Source organism: Solea solea, chromosome 2 (genome assembly GCF_958295425.1).
Source record: "Solea solea chromosome 2, fSolSol10.1, whole genome shotgun sequence".
Taxonomy (NCBI): domain Eukaryota; kingdom Metazoa; phylum Chordata; class Actinopteri; order Pleuronectiformes; family Soleidae; genus Solea; species Solea solea.
The window spans coordinates 24,988,407-25,012,680 of record NC_081135.1 but is presented as its reverse complement, the minus strand read 5'-3'; the positions used below and the strand labels follow the sequence as shown (position 1 = coordinate 25,012,680).

General features: G+C 40.6%; 1 protein-coding gene across 3 annotated transcripts; it reads right to left on the bottom strand.

Annotated features, from left to right (window-relative positions):
• Positions 1–463: 463 nt before the first annotated feature.
• On the bottom strand, positions 464–23,129 carry dop1b (DOP1 leucine zipper like protein B). 3 transcript variants are annotated; one of them, XM_058622998.1, is made up of 38 exons: positions 23,007–23,129; positions 16,639–16,816; positions 15,983–16,164; positions 15,712–15,882; positions 14,896–15,085; positions 14,701–14,799; positions 14,368–14,491; positions 14,159–14,268; positions 13,590–13,701; positions 13,375–13,495; positions 13,154–13,273; positions 12,908–13,016; positions 11,713–11,943; positions 11,303–11,613; positions 10,753–11,159; positions 10,398–10,669; positions 10,162–10,314; positions 9,901–10,001; positions 8,747–8,937; positions 7,028–8,624; positions 6,813–6,912; positions 6,511–6,702; positions 6,174–6,296; positions 5,949–6,083; positions 5,807–5,862; positions 5,616–5,720; positions 5,373–5,439; positions 4,730–4,889; positions 4,471–4,550; positions 4,272–4,381; positions 3,989–4,138; positions 3,531–3,592; positions 3,196–3,324; positions 2,951–3,087; positions 2,800–2,855; positions 2,546–2,689; positions 2,277–2,409; positions 464–1,656 (listed from the first exon to the last, which is right to left on the bottom strand). In XM_058622998.1, exons 2-38 carry the CDS (start codon positions 16,774–16,776, stop codon positions 1,399–1,401), a joined length of 6,936 nt encoding a protein of 2,311 aa, XP_058478981.1. In that variant the 5' UTR covers positions 16,777–16,816; positions 23,007–23,129; the 3' UTR covers positions 464–1,398. The 3 variants fall into 3 exon arrangements, with proteins under 3 accessions (XP_058478981.1, XP_058478980.1, XP_058478982.1); XM_058622997.1 differs by lacking the exon at positions 23,007–23,129 and adding an exon at positions 19,286–19,526; XM_058622999.1 differs by lacking the exon at positions 23,007–23,129 and adding an exon at positions 19,286–19,526 and having other exon boundaries at positions 3,196–3,285.
• Positions 23,130–24,274: the final 1,145 nt, after the last annotated feature.

Here is a 24,274-nt window from a genome sequence, read left to right as displayed (position 1 = left end):
ATGTCAAACCTGTTGTTGTGCATCCAATATTTACGATCATGACAACATATAAAACAGGTCTGACACAACTTGTTTTTCAGTAAACGTGGCCTCTAGAAAAACAGGAGAAAGGGGGGTACCCTCAAATGTGAGGCTTAGGATGATGATGTCGGATAAGTGTGGTCCTGCTCACCGAGGGCAGCGTTGTTGTGCCAAGATTCGGCTGAAACACTCTCTCAAGCAAACTGCAGTGCTTGATCCGGATGCTTGGCTTGTAACAAATAAAGTTCTCTTTTCGTTTCTGCACCATCATCTCACCACCATGTTGCTATTTAAAGAAGGAAGGGCCAGTAAACAACAGTAGTGAATTAATTATGGTTACATAATACTAAAGAATTTGCCTTGCCTTCCCCCAGTTATGTCTGTGCGGACGGTGTCATAACCCTGTAAACAACAACACAAGCTTCAAAGAGAGACCACAATATTTAAGCTAAATATTTAATTTAATGAGCCTTCTTTCTGTTAATTCAGAACTTAGCATGGTCCGTTCAACAAACTTAAAATAAATTACTTCAACATTCAGTATTGTGGAATAAAAGACATCAGGCAGTTGTAAAAACTATCCATTAAAAACGACAATGAAAGAACTGAATTCCCTTGAACACCAACAATGGCAAGCAAGTACCATACATTACCAAGGTACACCCAATATTATTTGTAAGGGTTTTCAAGGATGTACATTAAATCACATTGAGTAATTCACTAATAATACTCTTAACATAAGTATGTGAGGTCCCTATAACAATCAGAGAGAAAGTATCACTACAGCAGGATCCTACAGACAGACTTGACATTCTCAGAGTCAGACAGATAGTTTGTATGCTCATACTTGAGAGTACTGATAACCAGATCTATGCAAAGTCAAAGGATAAAACAATACTTAAGGTTCTTCACAGTGAATCTGCTATTTGGCTTCAAAGATAAATGTTACTGCATCTTTTGTGAACATAAGGTGCATGTGTAATAGTGAATGAAGCTAATGGAAAAATTCAATGTCTGTACCATCATTATAGTGGTTTTTTTGTGTGTAAACACTTTGCAACTGACATAAGTGGCGTACATATTATGTATCATTGTAATTAATAGCATATTATTTCAGATATCCCAAAAAAAGCCCACTTAATTAACAACAGTGAAGTCTTGCTATTTCCAGAACAGATTCAGTGTGAGAGCACCTCAAAGGAATTATGTGAAAATCAAACATAATACAACAATAAATAACATTTCTTTTTTTCTTTCTTTTTTTTGGTTGACAATTCATTATCTGGTTGTGCTTTTCTTTTTAGGTATAAGACTTGTATGGCTGCAAAACCTAAGAAGACGGTTAAGTTAATGAAAGCTTCATGCATGATTTTTTTTTCAATTTTCCATGTAGTCCAGGAACTCTTGCTCAATGATGTGCTCCAGCTTCTTCAGCACTGTGTTAGAACTGGTTGTCGGGTAGTTTGCCACTTGGTAGGAGGACATGCCATGGGAATTAAGGGCAGGACCCTGGAAGGAACAGCAAAGGGTGCGAAGAAAAGGCAAGAGCTGGGTGATAGAGCGCAGAGAGCGCTGGGTGAGGAGGGGGAAGTCCAAATTCTCTGTGGAAGACTCCTCACTCAGCCCATTCATGGTCTGTAATGACAAGTCAGGACATCATGATTTGAGTGAGACATAAAGAAAAAGGTCAATAAATAACTTAGATTAGCTTCACTGGACTGTGTCAGCAAGGCAAAGCAAAACTAGCCTCCAGAGGGTGGTGTAAAAAATAGAAAAAGATAACGTTGGCCAACTTGTGCAATATTTCTGATAATGAACTCCTTCTACTAAGCACCAATACAAAATACTACTCTGTATCAGTTAGGATAAAATTGATTCCCATTGAGGTTGATGAGCAGTTTCCCCTGTTGATCAAAATGTTTTTCGATCATTCATTTTCAAGCAGATTTCTATGTAAATGGTAAAATCACAGAGATCTCATATCCATTCACACTGTGCCAACACAGCTGTCTGCTGGGGTTAAGTGTCTTGCTAAAGGTAAGCATAGCCTGGGATCTTACCCTCGACCTTTTTATTGAAGGACGGCCTGCTCATCACTGAGCTACATGTGATATGTGACACAACTGAGTGCAATATCACACTACAACCAATTATTAAAGGGGAAAACGATGCATTTTTGCAGTGCAGTTAGCCAAAATCTTTTATAAACAGCCTTTTCTTTCAAAAGGAACTTTCTGCAATGGTGTAAAACTTACATCATATCGTTGCTGTATCCCTTCCAGTACTCTGACAACATGGGGTATGCATTCTTGCTCATCCTCTAACAGAGCAGTCTCAGGGCCATTGTAGCGCTTCACATCCACCTCAGGGACAAATGCCCAGCGATACCTGTACATGGAGCAGTCAGTTAGACAAAAACAAAAGTGAGAGAGAATGTAACGTCAACAAAATAACACAAGCAAAATATCGTATGCAAGACAAAAACTCATTAAAAAAAGGTTTTTGTTCCACAGTGGGCTCTTACATCTGGAAGACTGGTATCTTCTCTGGAGGAAAAGTCAGGGAGGTGTCCAGAAACTTGCATGCTGACAGATACATGTCCAGCTCAGCCTGAGAGAAATTCACTGGTCCATTTCTTTCGAGGGCTCCACGCACCACTTTGGCCAGTCTAAGTAATACAATGCACAATACACAATACAAAAGACAACAGTATTTTTAGAGAGAGCAACAAAAGGGTGTCAGTGAATCAGGAATCTGCGGATAAACCGATGAACTCACTTTGAGACGTCTTTATCAATCTGCAGAGCTTTTTCTAGACGTGCAAATATCCGAATCTGAAGTAACAGAAAATACCACAACAATTAAATAACACAAGTCTACAGCTTTGGCGCTTTGCAATAAATCATGTTTTCAGGGGATGGAATCTTACTAGTTCTGTAACCATGATTGGCCAAAGAGATGTCAGGTGCTGGGATGAAATCCTCAGCAGGAGAACACGAAACATCAGGAACATCTGGGCTAAAACAGCAGGGCTGGGGTTCATACGCAGAGTCTCACTGAGACGCTCTGAAAGGATGAGCAGTGTAGATTGATTAATATGTCACAGAACAGAGACACATTTCATGTTTTGTTTTAACCCCTAATATACACTCAGGGTAAATATGAGCGCCTCACCTTGGATGAGGGGAAGGTAGAGATGATACTGGTCGAGCTCTCCGCTGAACATGGCAAATGCCTGGCGCTTTAGCAGCATGGGTTTCTGATCTATGTTAGCAAACAGTTTCAAGGAGCCACTCTGCATGCCTACATCACAGTTAAGGAATTGTAACATCAAATAATAAATAACATCTTTTCTATTAGTATTAATTGATGGTTTAAAACAAATTCTCCCCATTTTCTTGTTTGAACAGTACAAATGTCCTTTAAAATACTTTCAAAAGTCTTTATTGTCTCTCTTATTTTAACATCTTTAGATTTCCCTATATCACCACATATACCCATATACTCACTCATTAGGTCTTTAAACATGGTCTTCTCATGAGTCAGCAGATGATCAATGATGGATTTCCAACTACAGAAAACATTAGAGGACATCATAAATGGGTGATTATACATTTAAATACCTCTTACAAAAGACAAAATAAAGCATAGCAGGTTTGCATGTGGGATTTGCTCTTAGCTTTGTAGAAAGCTCTTAGCTTTGTAGAAAGCTAAGAGCTAATTCAAGGTGTTTTTTTTGTATCCTACAATCCTACTATGTTCTTTCATTGCTAAAGCTCTACACTGTGCAACACTTGTCAAAGAGTTGTCTTTTTCAGAATTAAGAGACACAGGTTGTGTATATTTACACAAACTTACTTGAAAAAAAGTGGTGAAGAAAATACATAGGCATGAAAACAAGAACAACACATACATGGAAATCAATACATTATATATTATGTCTTCTTCAAATGAAAAACAAACTCACTTGAGTGCACAGGTGGCATCCATGGTGAAGAAGAGGGGGTCCATGAAGAGCTCAAAAACCTCTTTCTTCCAAGCCCTTTTGGTGTAGGCATACCCACTCAGACTGCTCAGCAGCTGAGCGCCTGCTTCAAAGCTGGGCATGTTGTAGGCACTAAAGGAGAGAAAGCCATATTCATTATAAGGAATGGATTTGTATATTTCTGCCAAGAGATCATGCAAAATCCTACACAATGGTCCACTTAGACGCCCCCCCCCCAAGCTCAGATACCAGCAACAGCAGTTACCTGTGGTTCTTCAGGTATGGAAAAACATAGTACATGAGCCGAGAAATGAGAGGAACGGCTTTCTCCTTCTCATCGCTACGGTACACCATGTCCAGAAGTGGTGCCAGCATCTTCAAAAATAGAAGAAATGAGTTAAACACCACAAACAAACCAATGTTCAGTTAAATATTCATTCAAATATCAAATCGTAGAGCGCTACCTCAGCCAGGAGAACGAGAGCTTGTACGCTGTAAACTGAGGGAGCTGAGGAGGAGACCATGGTGCTCGTTTGAGCCAAATCTGACAGGGAGATGAGGAGAGAAACAATAGTGAGTTCACTTGTGAATGTGACCACATAGTTAATAGATCTAGATCTATGTATTTAGAGAAAATCAGGGAATCCAGGAGAGTTTTCTCAACCAGTGGTTCGGTATTAACAGCTACAAACGCAGGTAATTGTAAGTTGTATCCAAATTTACCGCAATTTTCGCCATCTGCATCTGTGTCATCAGGCTCATCTGCTTCAGGGCACACCTGTGGCTGAACCTTGACCTCAAGGCTGCGGCTGAGCCAACTGGTCTGCTCCAGAGATGATCCTGCAATCCCACCTACTGCCTCTAGGATGCGCTGAGTCACCTCCTGCACAATAATCAATGTCGCCATCAATGACTGTTTGTGTTCATGTTCTTACTAGCTAAAAATACAATAGTTAACTCTCATATAAATGAGAAAGCTAGTTTCTGTAATTGAAATAGAAAATCGGAGCAACATGAGAGTCTGTTTTTGATTTCTCTAGACCAGGTTACCCATATACTTTATTACAAGTGTGCAAAAGCATGACAAAATACTATGGACAGAAACAGTAATGAAGCTGGTTGGATAAAAGGAAATGTCATTGAACTAAGCAATGTGTCCCTGTATTTGAAACAAGGTACACAAAGTTACAACCTTTGAGCCATGTATCAGCATAAATGAAGGGAAATCTGATTATCTAGGTAACCTGGTTTATCTGAGTCACCTTGTTACACAAGTGCAAGTACATACACTGATAGCAACACAATGGCTGACACATGTGTTTTGCTTCCCATATTAATGATAGCTATAAATCAGCGTGAATCGCACCTGCAGGTCTCGGGAATACTTCTTATTGTCCAGGTTGGGGAGCCTATTGACAAAGTCATTGAGGATTCTGCAAGATACAAGCCATGAATGAATACCACATTTCCAAAAGATACAGACAAGTTCATACAAAGAAAAATTTAGTTTAACTATTTTACATATTCTACATATTTATTTTTGACAAGTAAGATTATTTGTCTGGTTCTCTGTCAATACTGCTTATTAAGAATAAGTGTAAAAACTGACCCCAGCAGTAAGAAGTGCCCAGGCGGGGCAAGGTTGAGCTGAACAGACTCCCGCAACAAACTGAGAAGAGGAGCAACATTGTCCTGCAGAGCCTGGGCTGAAATACTGCAAACAGAGACAGAGATTATTATTGTTCAAGTGGGCATTTGAAGCTGAGGTTGGGACTTTTGGCATTTAATTTTCTTACTCACCTCTGGATGTAGGCATAACTGAACTGTAACATGGGGATATCGACCAAGGTTGACTTCTAAAAGAGAGAACATAAATAAATGTCAAATAGTAAGGGAAGTGCAACTTTTTTTTGCCGACATGCATTTTCGTTTGATCGTGTACCTGTTCCCCTTTGATCTGGTGTGGTTTTTTCACCACCTCTTTGACTAAGTGTAGGATTGTATCGGTATGCAAGGTGGTCAGTGATTTCACCATATCCACAATGGTTAGACGAGCCTCACTGGCCACAGGTAAAACCTAAAAAAAATAAGAGTTATAAAGAATCAATGACTCAGTCTGTCGCTTAGGTTAGTTAGATGTGACTGTGTCTTTTTTCTCATTTCTTACTTGGTTTTTGTGTCTCCTTTTACTCTTCCTGCAGCTCCATACTACTCCCAATGAAGCAATCATCTGAACCCCATACTGCCCAGTCAGAGGAACCAGGAACTCTAGTATCCGCTGTCGTAAGATCTAAACATGCACACATCATGAATGGATAAAATGCTCCACAATAATACACAAAGATGGCTAGAGAAAAAGTCAAGAATATTTCAGGATTACATGACATTTCACGATCAACATACACGTAAACATCAACAACACACACACACACAGCAGAAACAACTTTACACACATATGTGCTAGTATAACAGAAATAAAGTAAATTTGTCTATAAAACACACACCTTGGTACTTTTAAAATAGACAGAGGTAGAGCCGTGTCTGCTGCTCTGGCCAGAGTCAGATGCTCGCTTCTGAATGTCCTCCCTCATGACCACACCCCACAACATCACCATGCTAGTAAGCATGTGCGGCAAAGCCTCGATTACAGCATTGCGAGCATTACGTATATCCACAGGATCCCAGGCCACCAGGGACTGATGACAGAGAGAAAGATTAGAGGTAAGATCATCATGGGTATTTTGTGAGTGTGTGTGTGTGTGTGTGTGTGTGTGTGTGTGTGTGTGTGAATGTGATCACTCCTCACCCTCTTGTTATCCAATAGACAAAAGTGTGTAATGGTGGTCAGGCCTTCAAGCAGAGTCAGAGGGTAGTCAGGGGCGATGTTCTCTCTCCTAGCACTCAGGCTGAACAGAAGATACAAACACAAATCCAATTTTTTATTTAACCTGTTGCCAAACAACCTAATTTTTGTGCTACAAGACTAAACATGATGTGTCTAAATTAACCTTAACTGCTTACCTCTGAATTGTTTTTCCTCCATCGTGGTCATATAATTTAACCAGCTCATCCAAGTTCCTGCAGATCTGATTGATGAATGGAGCCACAATGATTCCTAATGACCTTCCCAGGTAGGGCAGAGAGGAGCACAGCAGAGACACCCAGTGGGGGTGCATGGCATAGCCGTACTGTGGCTGCAGAGCTATGGCTGCAGCAGATACAAACATTCCTTGAGATGTAATGGGATGACTTTGGACGTACTGGGCTGACTTGATGGACTGCTGGAAAAGGACAGCAGTTTGCCACTCGCGAGCCAGGGGGGTACTGTTAGTTGGGGATTCACGAGGCTCCACAGGCTGGCTGAATGCTCCACCTGACCCAGCTGGTGAGCCAGGCCCACCCAGGCCCACATGGTGCTCCAGAACTATGAGAGCCTGAAGAAGCTTGAGTAACTCCATTTGTAAGGTGTACTGTTCTTGCCCCACTCCTGATCCAAGATTTACCAGGCTCTCCTCTGACAGGCCCCCCTGCTCATCGAGCAGCTCCATATTTCGGGGCAGTCCCTTGTCCGTCCCCTTCTGGCTAACGTACATGGATGCAGAAAGCGAAAGCAGAGCATATTGCTGCACTTTACATCTGGAGAGGAGGCTTCTGATGGGCTCCAGACTGGCCCCATTAGCTTCCTGACCTCGTGCCATGGAGCCAAGCTGGGTCACTATCCGGGTTAGTACCTCCACACTCTTCACCTGAACCTCCCTGTTACCCTGGAGGTCCAGAGGACCAAGGCTCAGGTAGGAAGGGTAATGAGAGCGCAGGAATCGAAGACACAAGGACACCAACAGTTCAATGAGAAGGGATGGGGGGACAGAGGGGGTGGAGGACGGAGAGAGCAGGCTGCCGTAGAAGCCTTTGCCATCCTGAGCCTGTTGGTGCCGTTGTAAAAGGTTTGAGACCAGGTTTAAATGCGCAGCGGAGCTTGTATCCAGAGAAGTGGAGGACAGAGCATCCACCAGAGGGCACTCAGCACTACTCCGCAGCAAACTGTCCAGTAGCGCCAGGCCTTGGAGGAGGTAGCGCCAGCCGCCTGCCACAGGATGCAGGAGTACATGACGGAACAAGGAGTCAATGGCCTCTCTCTTCTCACGCTCCTGTTTTAACAGACGAGACCTTGCCATGGCCTCCAGCTCTAAATCCTCGTCATCCTCACTTGACAGAGAATCGGATGCCTGAGTACGTTCAGACTCAACTCTCTGCAGGCCATTGACTGTGCCTTCTTCCTCGTTGCTGTGGTACAGAGCAGAGCCAGAGCTGGAGTTCTCCGTGGATACTTGGGCACCACTGGTGTCATGTGACTCAGTGTGCTCACTCTCAACCTCCTCCTCCTCCTCCTCCACTCTGTCCTCCCCTTCTTCAGTCTCTTCACTTTCGCTCCTCGATATCCATAAAGGGTCCTGCGGTTTTGCCAGCTCCGGATCACCCTCTAACTCTGCCCACAGGGATTCCCGGTCAACAATATTGGTGAGATTCAAGGTGGTGACCTCTGTTGCCATGGTATCTGCAGATGTCCCAGATGTTTTTGTGGAACTTCGACTTCTGTTGCTCAGAATCTTCAGGTTACCTTTCAAAGCATGGGGGATATCGACTTAACAAAACACACAAACAAAGCACACAGCTAATCCCCCCCCCTCCACAAAAATGAATACAACATATGTAATGCAGACACATTTAGGATACACTCACCTGCCGTGAGATTTTGTTTGATGCTGTTAATAGAGGAGCGCTGAGTGGATGGGTGAAGCAGCAACAAAAGTATAGGTTCCAAAACTCGAATCACATCATTGAGGGACAAAGCCCTGTCCAGCCAGCACTGAGTTGCTGCACGTATGGAGCCATCAGTGCAGCTCAGACTGTCCACCACTACACATAAAGACCTGATAGAGACACATATTTCAAAAGTCAGTTTGTGGAGGCTGCAACGACTTCTTCAAACAAAAGCTATCTCCCTCCGAACTTCTTGGGATGTTACAAAAAATCCAAACTATCAGCTTTTCTGACTGAGATTAAAAGCCCTATAAACGGTAAGCGACTTCAAATGTACTTCACAAGCCTCAGCTCTGCTGCTTTGCACAAATGCTGATGTAGAATCCAGTTAACTTCAGCCAGTTAACTTCATTTCGCGTCCCATCACATTAGCTAAATGAGAAATATGGCTGTTTTCTAAGCACTGGCACTAGCAGAGTTGGCTATAGAACTACTTTCCTGCACATCATTAAAATACCTTTCTAATATTGAGATTAATCCACTGTCAGAGTTTCACTATAAACTGTGTATAACAGACACACACACAGCCTTTTAGTTTGAAAAGTGTAGCATAGGTAGGAGGGTAGAAGCAGTTAGCCAACAGGAGGCTGGTTGCAAAAGCAACACAATTTGAATGGCATCTCTGGTAAATTCAGCATCGTTCTCACGTGATTTAAAATGTCAGTAAACATTTTCGTTAATAGTCTCAATTGCTTGTTTCAGTCTTCCTCAGTAGTGGAGACAATGTACATTTAGAAAATAAATATTTTTTCCATTTAGAAGGAAAATAAAGCATGGACCATATGAGTGGCCACCAGTGTGACTGACAGCTTGTTTCACACAGTATGTTCCTGGTAGCAGGTGACTTTGACATGGCGCCAGTCAAATCACAAATCCTGAGGCTTCACACGTTTTTATATCCAGTCTATGAGTAGCATGAGCCTATATATTTAACACAATCTACATAAGACAAGTGTTGAGAATAATTAAGTACTTAGTATTATCAATGACATTCAGGATATACATATACTGTATACATAGACACAATCTTCCTTTTGGGTTTTTTTCTGTTCCCCTTTTAACTGTGTACTAACCGGTCAAAGGAGCGATTCAGAGACATGGTCCTGTTGGTTTGGATCTCTCGGGTCAGGTGCCATAGTACTGTGAAGCGGTGCAGTGCTTCGAGCCTAACAGCCTGAGACAGACAAACACAAATGAAGCCACTGGCTTGTTTGCTCAACACATTAAACATCCTAGTATGTTGTTTGTCTCCCACTTAAAGTGACTCACAAGATGCTGGGTGAAAATGAAAATTGTGAGAGAAAATTGTTCCATGTCTGTGCAAGAATACACACCTTGTCTTTGTTCAACAAAGCCTGGCAGATGATGTTTTCACAGATTGAGGCTGTTGGAGCCAAACAGTGAAGCCTGTAAAATAGTTCCACACAGGAAATGTGCTGCTCCCTCCTCTCCATGTCCAGCTGGTTCCACAGAACTTGGGACAACCTCTGCATCAAAGATCCAAAATGTCAAAATACAACAATTCAACACCACATTAGAGTTATTCCAAGAGATATTTTCCTGATCTTACCTGATAGAAATCTGTGCCCTCCTCTATCACCTGTAGCAGAGCAGGGTAAATGGGTGGTACAGTGACCATCTGCAGCCGCCCACTCAGAGGGTTTGAGTCAGAGGCCTGGTAGCGTCTGTGTTTGTCCTCAATGACCAATGCCAAGGACTGGGAATGGTTTATAAGTTCCAAAAGTGTGGCCACTGCTGTGTGCTGGATTTTGTAGTCTCTTGACAGGCAGCACAGTGTCATCAAGGACCTCAGCCATATTGGCAGGCTGTCTACTTCACTACCTAAGGAAAACAAAAACATTTTAATTAATGACCTTCTTTGTGGGTTAAATGACGTAAAGGATTAGGTCTGTCTGTGAGCTGACCTGTGTGGCCAAACATGTCTGTGTGAAGAGCCAGAGTCTCCTCTTCACGTAGGTAGACAGGGAAGGTGGCACACTCCAGCAGCAGGTGGCAGGTGGCTGTGAAGGCCTGTCGGCAGTCCTCGGATATCTCTGCCCTGCTCCGGGGCATGAATCCTCCAGCCCAGTCTAGACATCCTAAACGCCCGTGTTCCTTTTTCTTCTCGACAGGGGATGCTGAGACCTCGGTGTCAGGTGTAGCGCGGAATTTCATTTTGTTTGGATTGAACAGTTCGGACAGTTTGTCTTTAATTTCACGTCCCCCTAGACCTGGCAACAACACATTCTTTTGATCTACAGAAGCAGTGGTTACATCAGACTGGGGTTCTTCCTCAGGTCTGCTGACATCTTCCACCTGCACCAGCAAGTACCTGAGAAAGGACAATGGAAAACATACAGTTCACAGTTAAGAACTGTGACCTACAGATGGCTCAAATTTTCTGCAACTCATTTGACCATGACTTAGTCCTTGTCTAAGTACCGAGTATGTACAAGGTAAGTAGTTAGTCCTTACCTTGTGGTTATGAAGGACAGTATATCCTGCAGACACTGGGTCATTGTGTCAACACTGCCTCCCCGCTTCCACACTCCATCATTATCTTTACTTATTTCATTTCCCTTGGCTCCCATTCCTGGTGGGAACTGCTGTTCTGAGGGTGAAGCACTGATTCCTAAGCCGCTGTCTTCAGATGTGATTGTTGGGTAAATGCCATTTGTGATTTCTGCATCATCCCCTCCATCTGTGTTCTGCTCTTCATCACCATGGTCACCATGGTCACCATGGTCACCATTCACCTGGGCAACACATCCATTTTCACCTCCCTCCTGAATAATGTGATTTTAATGGTGTGAGACACAGTCAAATCTAATGAAAAATTATTTAAAAAACAAAAGTACATTAACACATACTGTAAAATGTCTAACCTGCATGTCTTCCTCCTCTGGTGACCGTATCTCAATATCCTCTGAGTGTGACCCTGCTTCAATGTCCATATATGCCACAGGCATTTGGATCTTACTGAGAACCTTGAAGCAGGCACGCAGACTGTGAGTGACATCCTCCAGGTTCACAGAGTCCAGGTGGCTGTGCAACGTCTGCAGCATGATGCCCAGCATCTCAGGTAGGAACTGAGACTGGATGTCAGAGTGGAGCTCCTGTTAATTCAAAATTAGAGAAACTATTTGTAAAAATATTTCTTCGTGAAGGTGTATGACTCCTTGGTCATTCAGTACAAAATCACTGAACATATTTGTTTGAAGCTAAACAAAAAAAAGGTTTCCATCCTCAATCTTTAGCGAAATCAGCTCAGATACAGATACAGCATGTCAAATACAACCCTAATGAATTAAAACCAAGTTATTTTGTGACACACAGTAGGGGCCTTAGTCACTTTTGGCAAGTAAAATATATTTGCATATTTGGTTGCACTGGGCCTTCACAAGTATTTTAACTTATAAAAGGTAAATGTATAGGCTCAAATCTGTCAAAAAGAACCCTCATGATAATTTTCAGGTAGAAACAACCTTTTGGTCACAAAGGCAGAGCTACAATCCCTTTTTGAAAAGTAAAAAACTGCATTTCACTGCATGTATTGAGTCTTTACAATCAGGTGGATATGGATAATAGCAAAGTTAAAACAAGAAATAAAAGCAGGTGTAGATGTGTCTATAGGGAGCGTGCAGCTTTGAGACGCTGCACACACTCCAGGGAATAGTGAATAATAGTTGTAATTGGACAATCACTTTGGGACATGACAATGAGGCTCTGAGGATCTACTCCGTTATCATTGTCTTGCTACTTTAGGATCTTTTAGTCAGTGACCCGAACAATAATACCACCTGGAAATGGAACGAACAAAAAAAGATGTCTGTCACCACCTTAAATTCAGGATGTCCGGTGACTAACATCTTTTATCCGTCTAAAATATCTTAAAATTTACCGATATCTAAGCAGTGCATGTACCTTTAAAAATGTTTTACCTTTAAAGCAACTAGTATTAAACCATAATGCACTAATAACCAACCTATTGTTCATGTTTCAGTGGACTAATTTTGTTTGACAATAAAGAGAACTGTTGATGTGCAGGAAAAAGAGTGCGTGTGTTTGTGTATTATTTACCAGAGGGAGAACATCAAGCAGGAAAATGATTAGAATGGACATCTCTGTGACAGAGGGAGCAGGGTGGCTGCGGTCCTGCTGAGGAGGAATTGGTGGGTCGTCTTTTTCACTACAGACAAAAAACAGAGAATAAATGACTCCTTCTTGTAATTTGTGTCTTGAAATTTGAGTAAGTAAATTTATGAAAATGTAGGTAGATTTTTTTTATACATCAAAACTAAACACCCAGAGTCCACTCCACAGTACCTGATAGAAGTGCAGAAGCGCCGTGTCATGTACTCCCACAGGTATTCACTGTTCATGGAACTCACGAGCATGTTCACCGTCTTTATGATCTCAGATGCATTTTTATTCTCTTTTATTTTACTGCCAAAGAAAACACAAAAAAACCACCATGTGTTCACTTTGTCAGATGTTCAGTGAAATGTAAACATCCTTGCGTCTGTGCCATCATCCAATACTCTTACCTGACAAGCTGGTTGCCCGACAGCCCTGAGCTGGTGATGGCTTCCTCCCCCAGCATCTCTCGACAATAGCTGTAGAAGGCTCGGACGACCTCCAACAACACGCTGCTCAAGGCAGCTGGACCTGAGCACAAACATCAGCACTACAGTCAAACAATCTCACATTAAGTGAGACAAAATCAAGTGCACTTTGACGTATTTGGGTACTGTTATCTTACCAATCTCTGGTTTATCCAGCAGGCTGATGATGATTCGAAAGGGCCTGAGGTATCCAATAACATTTTCAGGGTTGTTCTCCACATCCTTCTGTTTGAGTATGTTAATCAGAGCCTGGGGTTGCAGAAATTAACAGACAGAAAAAAAAGTTGACAAACATACATTAGTATTTTGTTTAAACAAGACACACCTGACCAAGATGTGAGATGAAATGTGCTGTTTGTATTTGGGGGTTTTAAACATGGATAAGCTTAGTTTCATTGTAAAAAAAAAAGAAAGAAAAAAAAGTAACACTTATTAGCATTTTAGCATTTAGTTTCTCTGAAATCCTACAATAGCAAAAAATGAATCCCACAAATAAACCCTGTATGCAAGGTATACTGTGTATACAGTCAAAATGTCTTCCCCTCATTTCACTTTGCTCTTCTAAGCTAAGATAAGCAGCTACTGGCTGTGTTACCACCAACTGCCATCTACAGTAGAAAGATAACACAAATCAGTCAATTTTCCAGAAATATCAGATTAATTAAGGCTTGTCAAGTGTTTAAGTGCTTTTATGTGATTGTGCTACCTGTACGAGGTAATCTCTGGTGTAGGTGTTAAAGTAGTATATCATATGCTCCTCTGTGGAGGTAGAGAAGGTGGGATGTGGTGCCACCATTCCTCCTTTTATGTCTGTGCCTGAAAACACACAATAAGAGATATTAAAATAAACTTTAATTATGGCAACAGTTGGGTCATGTGGCTGAAATACACATTATCCATCAATGAAGTGGGCACCTAGGAGCCAGGCGTAGAGGCGTCTATTAAGGGACATGTCTCTGCGGAGCAGTGTGAGAGAAGCAGCAGAAACCACGGTGATCATGTCCTCGCCGCTCAAAGCAATACAAGACTCTGCAGGGTCCTGAAACAACAACGTTGACAGTGATAGTCAGCAACAGGATGGCAGAGTAATAAAAAAAACCTTTATTTTGGATAGAAAACCAGGAAAAAGATGCTACAGCTCTTAGCTGATTAACAAGTGACAACAGTAACAGAAAAAGACAAACACTTGACTAAAATGACTCAACACTCAGACAAACAAAAAAGGTGAGTTTCTGTGTGTTTACCTACCAGACATGTGGCAAAGGGGAAAAAGTAGAGCAGGATTTCAAGCATGTTCCTCTGGACAAGAACATTTGAGTCTTGCAGGGAAAGAAACACTGCTTTCAACTGGAGAAAGACGGGGGCCGAGACAAAAGTTAGTTTTGGTGGCTGTAGAAGTCAAGTATTTTAATGTCACATCGGTGCAGTAGGAATAACACTCACCACTAGGCGGCTGTCGTAGCCCAGCATGTGTATTTGTTGGTGCAGGGAGGCAAAGCGGTCGAAATGTGTGACTATAAAGATGGAGGCAGGCAGCCGCACGGTGGCGCTGACCACCATGCTGCCCCACAGGGCACCATAGAAGACCTGCTGACCCACCAGCAACGACAACTTGACCAGCAATGCCTCAGTCCTGAACAGGGAGAGGGACAGAGGGAGAGACAGAGAGAGAGAGAGAGAGAGAGAGAGTGAGCACAGTGACATGTGTTCAACAACACAAGCCCAACAAATCTATACTTCTCACTAACAGACTGGCCTCAATGTCAAACCAATCAATTCTGTAGAAAAAAAAAAAGTATAAATATTTTCTCAACCACAAATAATCTAAGTTAATTAAATGACATGCATCAGAAATGCAAAATAAACTTATCAGATCGCACCACAGTGGGCAAAACATTAGGCAGTCCCTGGAAACAACGCCCACGTCTGTAAACTACACATAATTGCAGCAAATAGACATTTGCTGCAGGGGTAGACATTTATATAACATAGTTGAATATTTGAGCCTTTGTATATACTGTATGTTCCAAACAAATAAAGAAAATGAGGCAAAGTCAGCTATAACTTTCAATTTCTGTCATTTTGGTGAAGAGTTGCAAATTCCACAAGAAAACTAAACCTGTTGATCTATTAATAATTGGTGAAGAATTAGTGACATTTACTGATAATATAGAATGTAAAATATTGAAAACAAAAACATATACAATGGCAAACAAAAAATAATTTCTCTCTTTTGACAAAACAGCATGTGCCGTGTACCTGTCATAGACCTCCAGTCCTTCCTCCAGGCCTGGGAGAAGTCCTGTTATGAAGGCCTGAAGACTGGGCAGCAAAGCCCTCTGCAGTGGGAGATAGTAACGCTCATATAGCGTCAGCAGCACAGGCTTCACGGCCATGGCTGCATGGCCCAACAGCGGGAACAATCCCGAGCTATAAACCAGAGAGACACAGAATCATGAAAGATCTACACTTGTGTGATAGAGACCGCAGTCAATTTGAAGCAATAAAAGACCTAGTCCTGTTTCTTCACCTGTAAATGAACAGATCTTTGGCCAGCCATTTTGTTCCAATTATTTTGAAGATGACCTCATAAGTCTCAAGAGCCTTGAGGTGCACTCCACTGGGCAGAGCAGGATGCAGACACTGGGCCAGACGCTTCCCTATGATCAGCCTCTTAGGTAGGAGTGAGTAGCGGAGGTTACTCTGCAGGGCCTGATGGAGAGAGGGGAAGTAAGAAGAGGCTGAATTGGCCATGGGCCACATTTTTGTGGTGAGTAACAATCTCACACAACCAGCTACAAATAATAAGAACATCTATATAAAACTGAATTTTTGCTTCCACTAACATCCTCTGTGCACTTTTACTAATTCTTGTGCATTAGCACACAGGGAAGTGTATCTGTTCTGTGAGCCAAAAACAAAAGAGGCACATTTATTACCACAGATCAATAGTCAGAAGACTTGAATCAGGCTTGTATAACGGAGTGTCGCTATGAGAACAACTTCCTCATAACTAAAGAGAACTGAAACACCGAATATCTGTGAATTTGGGTTTAACATCAAAACGTAAGTGATAAATGAGCAGCACAGGACACATCCAGAAATAAATAGCACTATCAATAGCAGATACATGTGTGGTGTTTCTGTTGAAATAGATCATGATCATGTGCGTGCATCACACTATACCTTGTTGAGCTTGCCCAGAGAGGAGATAAGATCTGCCCACTCACTCGAAGATTCAAAGTTTCTCAGCGCTTTCTCAATGACAGCTGAGTAGCTGCGGTAGCGGTAGTCATTCTGTAGCTCGATCTCCTCAGCATCCATGATATATCAGTAGAATGTCAGCATGTTCAGCACAAAGTGTCTGGAAATGGGAAAATGAAGAAAAAGTAAAGAAGATGAAAGATTTTTTTGAGAAAAGACATGTTAAGAGTCAGTATCTTCTGTTTGGTAACTGTTGGCTATGCCGCTGCCTCAGGGGCCTGTGTATGAGAAATACAATTAGCCAATTTAGCGGTGTTCATTAACATATCCAAGTTTGGAGGCAAAAGATGATAATTGGCTTCATTCATGAATAGACAACATTTGTTAGCTGGTCTTTCAGTCTGAGGACGAAGGAGTCCTAAAAAAACAAACTCTGTAGCTCTGCATTCACTTCCAGATAAAACAAACATATGGTGGGATACAGTTTTCCTCTCTTGTCAATGCAGTAAAATGTGAAGCTGCGTTAATTGTTTCAGCCTCTCCAGAGACAACATTAGGTAAATAATCACCCTTAAAGCTCTTATGGCAAAAGTTGCCAACACACATCCAGACGTGTAGATAGTATCCTAGCTTCTAGGAACATCCTGAAGGAAAAGTGTGGCTCTTTAAAATGCTACATTAATCTACGCCAGCTTGTTCTGTCTGCATTTGGATAAGTGCAGGTAAGGTTCAACAATTTCATCAGAGCATTTTTTTGTTGAAAAAAGTCACACTTGTCGATAACAAGGAGGGTGGTAGGCCTTAACCAAAAACGATATAGTCTATCAATCTGTTCTTTACTTAACAATATTGATTAATGTACTTTTAAATGAGTCAAAAAAAAAAAAAGCTTTCTGGCTTCAATGCCCGTGCTAAGAGGCGGTGGTGTGTGTTTGCACATGTAGTCATTTGAATGCAGCTACACAGAGACATGGGCGGGGGACTATGAAGACAGGACTAGAGAGACACGTGGGCATCTGGAGCTGCAGCTGAGGTAAGAGGAGCTTTACCATCATGAACAAGCCCATCAACACAAGCTCGGGAAGGGCAGAGTGTCATGGCCTATCATAGCTTTACGAACTCTCTGATAATAGTTGAATTGGTCTAAACAGTTCATTAGTATATGTAAAATAACTAATAAATTATAATTAACAAAACAAGTTATCCATTTTCTGGACCTTTTGGAATAAGAGGGAAGAGAAAACGTCCATGAGACAGAGACAGATGATGTAAAATGTTATTTTTCTTTGGGGGGGTGTCTTCAAATCTCTTAACTAAACAAGAGATGTTACATATAGAAAAAACATTTGCTAATGCTAACAGCAACATATTAACTGAATGAGCTTTTGAATTTGTGGATAAGCAGGTCTGAAAATACATCACCTTGTTATATTTTAATGTTTGATTTATAAAACAACAAATACATAACACGTGATGGTGTCTATTTTATCTAAAGATGACCACTTAGTTTGCAGGTTTAACCAGAACTAAACATCATATCATTAAAACATAAACCCTTCATCCCAATGAAAGACACTCTGCAGTGCGACCTACAACCCTGCCAGTGATATTAATATAAACCTGCTTAAAGACAACGTGTAAGAGATACATCGGTCTAAATGGCAACTACTCCTTGATGAAGTGTTTGTTTCTAAGCACATAGACCTTAATTCTTCCAGCAAAAACTGCTTATCAACTGGTAACAGCTTGAAAACAAAATGGTGCAGGCTGAGCAGAACTGTTTAACTCTCACTTCCTCAATAGTATGTATCATCAAAAAGGCAAGTGCAATAAAACCATTCATTTGAGCCAGCTGTGGCTGAGCAGGAGTGTGTGCTTTGAGGGTGGACACTGTGGAACGCAACAAGCCCCACTATGCACCGTGTCACCTGACTGACACCACCACTACAACAGGCTTTTCGGTGACTGTGTTCGGAGCTGTGAGGTGACACACAGCCAACAAAACAAGCTGCAGCTTAAATTGACTGTGACAGGCAATTACTTAGTCAGTGTATTATTTTGAAGGACACCATTTAACAAAAAAGAAAAAACTTTAGCTCCCTGGGGGCCAGAGATTTACATTTCCTATGTCTGACCTGCAAAGGTTAGTCATAGGAGCTGTAAAAGCACCTGCAAAAGTCCAAGTAATTATGTGTGTTACATCCCAAAGCTATAATATAAACATTTCAGTGATATACAGTATATTGAACCTTTGTTACATAATGGATATTGAAGAAAATTACATTGCAGTAGATACTGTTATTGAATTATTGCCCAATCACTGTATAGATTATCACAAGTACTGTAGCATTGATAGCTATCTGTTCATATCGTGATATCTATATATAGGAAAATACCTCAAACAGCAAGAATGATAACACCACCACAATTAAATATAACAGAATATATACACATTCACACCAGTATCACAACTGAACTATTTCTACACGTACTTATACCACATGTTTTTACATATATATGTATATATATCAGAAAAAATATCAGTCGCCTCTTCAAATGAAGACAGAATGTACCGTCATCACAAACAACACACAGCCTGCCAGCTTTGGCAGGAGCACCAGCGACTCACCAAATGCGAAAGAAGCCGAGAGTTAGCATCCGTGGCTCGCTCATGTCAAAACAACAGCACGCCTGGTCCTCCTGTTGCGTTTTTCCACACTGAAGTGACACCGAAACAAGAGGTATCAAACGTGTAATGTGTCCTGAGGATGTGTGTTTGTGTGGGTGTATTTGTATGTCAGACACCATCATCCCCGGGCTCAACCAACGGGGCGGGTTCCTCAAACTCAGCTGATTCAGAGCCACAGAGCCGCGAAAGCACGGCTCACTTCCGCGGAGAGGACGGGGGTGGGGGCGGGGATATTGTGAACGATAATAAAAAAAAAAAGGGGAGATGTTTGTCTTCAAACTGTCGTGAAAAAAGTCAGTACACAGAGAGCGTTTACTAAATTTATGCTCGGAGACAAAAAGAAACCGGTTTTTCCTTGTAGCAGTTCTATAATGTAGATGCCAGTTTTACTGGGAACGCACTCCCCTGCGGCTTTGGTATAGTCCAGGATGTGCAGTGTTTACAAACCTCTCACCTCCCTGGAAGATATAATGTATATATTTGCAGAAAATAGTTTACTGCACAGCTCCTGTACAGTCTGATTATTTACTTAAAAAGTTACTTAAAAAGTGATATACAGCTAAATGATTTTGATACTATGAAAGTGAAAAATGAATAGGTAATTAAATACAGGCATTTATTTATTTATTTATACAAATACAATTAGCTGGTAAAGTTAACACCCTGGGCAGTATGATTTGATCTAGATGGCAGTCTCTAACTATATAAACACAGGTAAGTATATAACTATAGATTAAAATCCCATGATTTCAATTGTCAAATGACAGACTTTTGAATTTGATCAATTTAAATTTAAAATATCTCTTGCTCTCTAACATGTTGAAGGGGTGTATAATAATGTTTAACTAATGCCCCATAGTCGATATAATTTTCCAAAGAACCCCTCTTCCTCCACCCTGTGGTAAAACAGGGTCATTACATTAATCTGGGAGTCAGTATTGTTTTTCAATAATACAATTTTTGTAACTTGCACAAACGTTTTTCATTGATTTACATGTATTTAAAGTCTCCATTAATGTCCACAACAACCTCTTTAATAGTTACTTGTTTACAGTTAAAACAGAAAATGTTAAAGCTGTGGCACAGCTACACAGGCTTTGCCCCATTACACATGTGCATCGGTTGAAGGTGGAATTATAGTAGAATTACATGACTACTGAACCTCCAATACGGTTAAGGATGTGCATGCGTTATTTATTTGTCTTGTGTTATTTAATAGCCTTCTTATATAATGTTATAAATAAAGTTTTTTTGTTCCATATTCCTGTTTCATAGTTCTACACAGCAGTGTCAACATTTTATTTTCTTGTTTGACAAATGTAATGATTACATTTGGTCACACTAGTAAATAATAATTACTTTTGGTTTATCTACAGTCATGGCTTGCATGTGCTACTTTGTGTCTGTAGATGGTGCTCCTGTATTTTCAACCTTTCCTTACCAGCCTGCACAACAATAATGAGCCTGCAATTCTTTAACTACATGTTCTGTCCTGAGTGATTCCTATAAGAACGTGAAAGGTTGCCTCTCTTATGAGCTGGAAATAGAACATTCAACTGTCTCTTATTAAGAGTTTGCATTCAATTTAATGCCAGGTTGTGCAAAAGCATTGCAACTGTGTTGTGATTTATCTATTTTCATCAATTTAACAGATTTTCAGGCCTTTTCCTACCAATGAGCGGGCTTTACTGCATTAATTGTGGTGGTGTTTTTATGTTTAACAGGGGCTGTCATCCATGTGGCATCAGAAAACCAGCGCCCACTTTTAGAAGGGATACTATTTTTATTGACTTGGTGAGATAATAATGGATTTAACAGGTGAACCACAGTCTAATAATAGAGATGCTCTTTATAGACTGAGTGAGAAAGCTATTGTTATTGAAAGAACATGCACTTTGTTTCCTAAACATAAGGTTATGATAGGCCAATTATCTCTGCATTAACATTCTGAGGTCTACTAATCAATTCAAATCTGAACTTTACCTTCAGTTTATGCATTAAAACCCTCATTTAATTTGAGTAAAACATATCAATATAATATATTAGATTGTTTTTTTGAATATCAACCAACTGACACAATCTGTTTATTTAACACATTGTGCAACCGACAGAAAAAAGATTAAGAGAAATGCACAAATCAAATCATTGTGATCAGGCAAATAGAGTATAATTGTATTTTGGCAATAGGTCGAGCTATTGCAACATAAAAACTTAGAATGGCCAAAAATCAATGGTTGTGTATCTGACAAAGCTCTAACCATCACAAGCATTTTGCTAAAAGCATTATAAAGTAGCAATGATATGCATGTAGATGTATGTTTTTTTAAATATAATTTTGCGTGTACTTTGGAGCCTTTGCAGCATCTTTTGGCCTTGATTTAATCACAGTTAACAGGACAACTTTTTGAAACCACCATTTAAGACGATCACCTCTATATCACCACAATGTCTGGTTTAACATGCAACACATGTAACACAAACAGTGGACGTCTATGGCTCTGTGAGATGTTATCCAGGTTCTTCAAAGTCAAAGGTTTGTTAAGTTGGCTGATACAACAATCGTCAGGCTCTGCACACACTGGGAACTGTAGACATGTGTATATTGTACACATGAAGAATGCAGCGTAATGGATGGACACTGGTGTTTCTAATCAGCCACAACTTTGGACATGAGGGAGGTGGAAACAATGGGTTTATTGTTGCCTACGTTGAGGGGGTTGTTTTTTTTCCTATGTTTGTCAGAGATGTTTCAAAAGACAGAGGAAAGAAAACCATGGTCTCCTATAGAGGCTCCACCCCATTCCACAACTGGTATTGATCAGATGGGTGAGAGCAGAGAGTTCATTAACTGTGACGCAAAAAAAAGAAAAATGGTAAAATAATTAAACTGAATACAGTTGATGTACTCTTTACTTGTCTGATCACTACCAGGTGTTGTTTTGGAGTTGAGCCTATATTGGAGACCATGTTGTGCATGTCATGTGGAAGAAGGCCTCTGAAAATAGACAAATTATTTATTTTACATTTACATTGTATACTTTGACTTCACAAGAGCATGTAGAAACAGACTGTTTGGGAAATCTAAACATTTCGCCATCAGTTGTATTGCGTGTCAAATTTCTCAAACTGTGTAAGAAACAGAAAATTCCAGTGTTGACATCAGTGAGTCAAATTCTAACGCATAATAATATTCATTCGATAGGAGATGTTCCGATCCAGGTACTGCAGTCACAACAGTCACACGCACTCATGTATACACACAACACACACTCGCCTTCTCTCTCATGCTAAACGATTAGAAAGTTGCCTGTAACAAACATGTGATGAGTATTTTAACTCTTGTGAATTATTTACATTTAATTAAACAAAATCTTTCATACATAGGGTTTAATTCTCATGAGAATTAATTCTTGCCAGATATCAGTAATGCAGACAACTGTAGGGTAAAACTAAGGCACTGTGTCTACAGGTAAAGTTATATTATTAATGTATTTCTTGAGTATAAAGATATGGTTTGCCTTTAATGAATACAGTCATTATTCTTCACCTGAAGATTTTATTTTTGTGTATTTTTACCCATCTCCTCTATATGGAGCATCAGTCGGATCAGATGGAGCGTTGCAGCAACTCCTCTCCTCTTGTAAAATGTTTTCACACTCACCAGCCACTATATTAGGCACCCAGGGCAACTAATAAAGTAGCAGCCAGTGTGGTCCTCTGCTGCTGTAGCCCATCTGCCTCTCTTCTGTCATCTTGAACCCATGTGGCCATTCTCCTCTGACCTCTGAAAACAACAAGGCATTTTTGATCAGATAATTTGTAACAATGGATATTTTCTTCTTTTTTTCCAGACCATTTGCTATGAACAAAAAGGGGGGGAAAAAATAGATAATGGTCGTGATTGAAAATCCCAGTAGAGCAGCAGTTTCTGAAATATTCAAACATGCACACGTAACACCAACACCATTAATAGTCACATAAAGTGACTTTTCTTCCCCAATCTGATATTCAGTTTAAACTTGAGCAATGTCTACATGGCTAAAGGACATGAGTTACTGCCATGTGATCTTTAGATAGTTGCATGAACAAGCTGTTGAAAGGGCGTACCAAATAAAGTGTATCTAATGCTGTCTATTCATGATGTACAAAGCTACAGGCTGTACAGTATAATAGAGTCTTTGCACACCCTGCAAAACAAAACATGATTTATGTATTGACAGGTATGGATTTAAGAAGAAGTGGGGATGGAGCATTAGGTTTTGTAAATGTTATATTTAACCGTGACATAGAGCAGTAGTTCTCATCATTATCGCCAACGTTAAAATACAGTGGTGTAAATAAACCGAGCTATGGGTTAGTCAGCTACAGATTTTTCACAGGAGGCAGATTCATTTACAATTGGAGATTTTCTCTCTCATCATCATACTTCAAACACTGGTATGGTGAAATTAGATTATAATGGAGCGAGGGATACTAATTAGTGACTCTAATTATCATATTATTTAAAAGAAAATTGTTTCATTTTCTACACGTCAAAATTCATCAACTCCAATCCGATCACATACCCTGGTATATACAGTAGAACAGTGTTTATGAGTTTCCTCCAAGTACCTCCAGAGGAAGCTCACGTACCACTGATGGGGCACGTGCCACAGTTTGAGAACCATGGATATAGAGGGTGTCATTCTGTATTCTGTGTGGACTGGCTTAACAAGGATCAGACATTTATAAAATACACAAAAACAAAATCCCTGAACTTCAGCCAGATGTCACCAGTGCAGACAACCGTGGGGGGAAATTTAAGACACTGTGCTTTCAGGTGGTTACATAATGAATTTATTTTTCAAGCACTTATATTGTTTGCCTCTATGCCCCAGACATACATTCATAATATAATTTCACTTGAAGACACAGTGGCAGAGTTTGTTT

Bases quoted from the DNA above. Each gene is read 5' to 3' on its own strand.
- dop1b (XM_058622998.1), bottom strand. From the start codon at position 16,776: ATGGATGCTGAGGAGATCGAGCTACAGAATGACTACCGCTACCGCAGC. The intron at 10,002-10,161 runs GTGTGTATTCTT...TGTCTGTCTCAG, and splicing joins CTTTGTTGAACAAAGACAAG to GCTGTTAGGCTCGAAGCACT. The intron at 6,703-6,812 runs GTGAGGAGTGAT...CTCTGTCATCAG, and splicing joins GTCTATTGGATAACAAGAGG to TCCCTGGTGGCCTGGGATCC.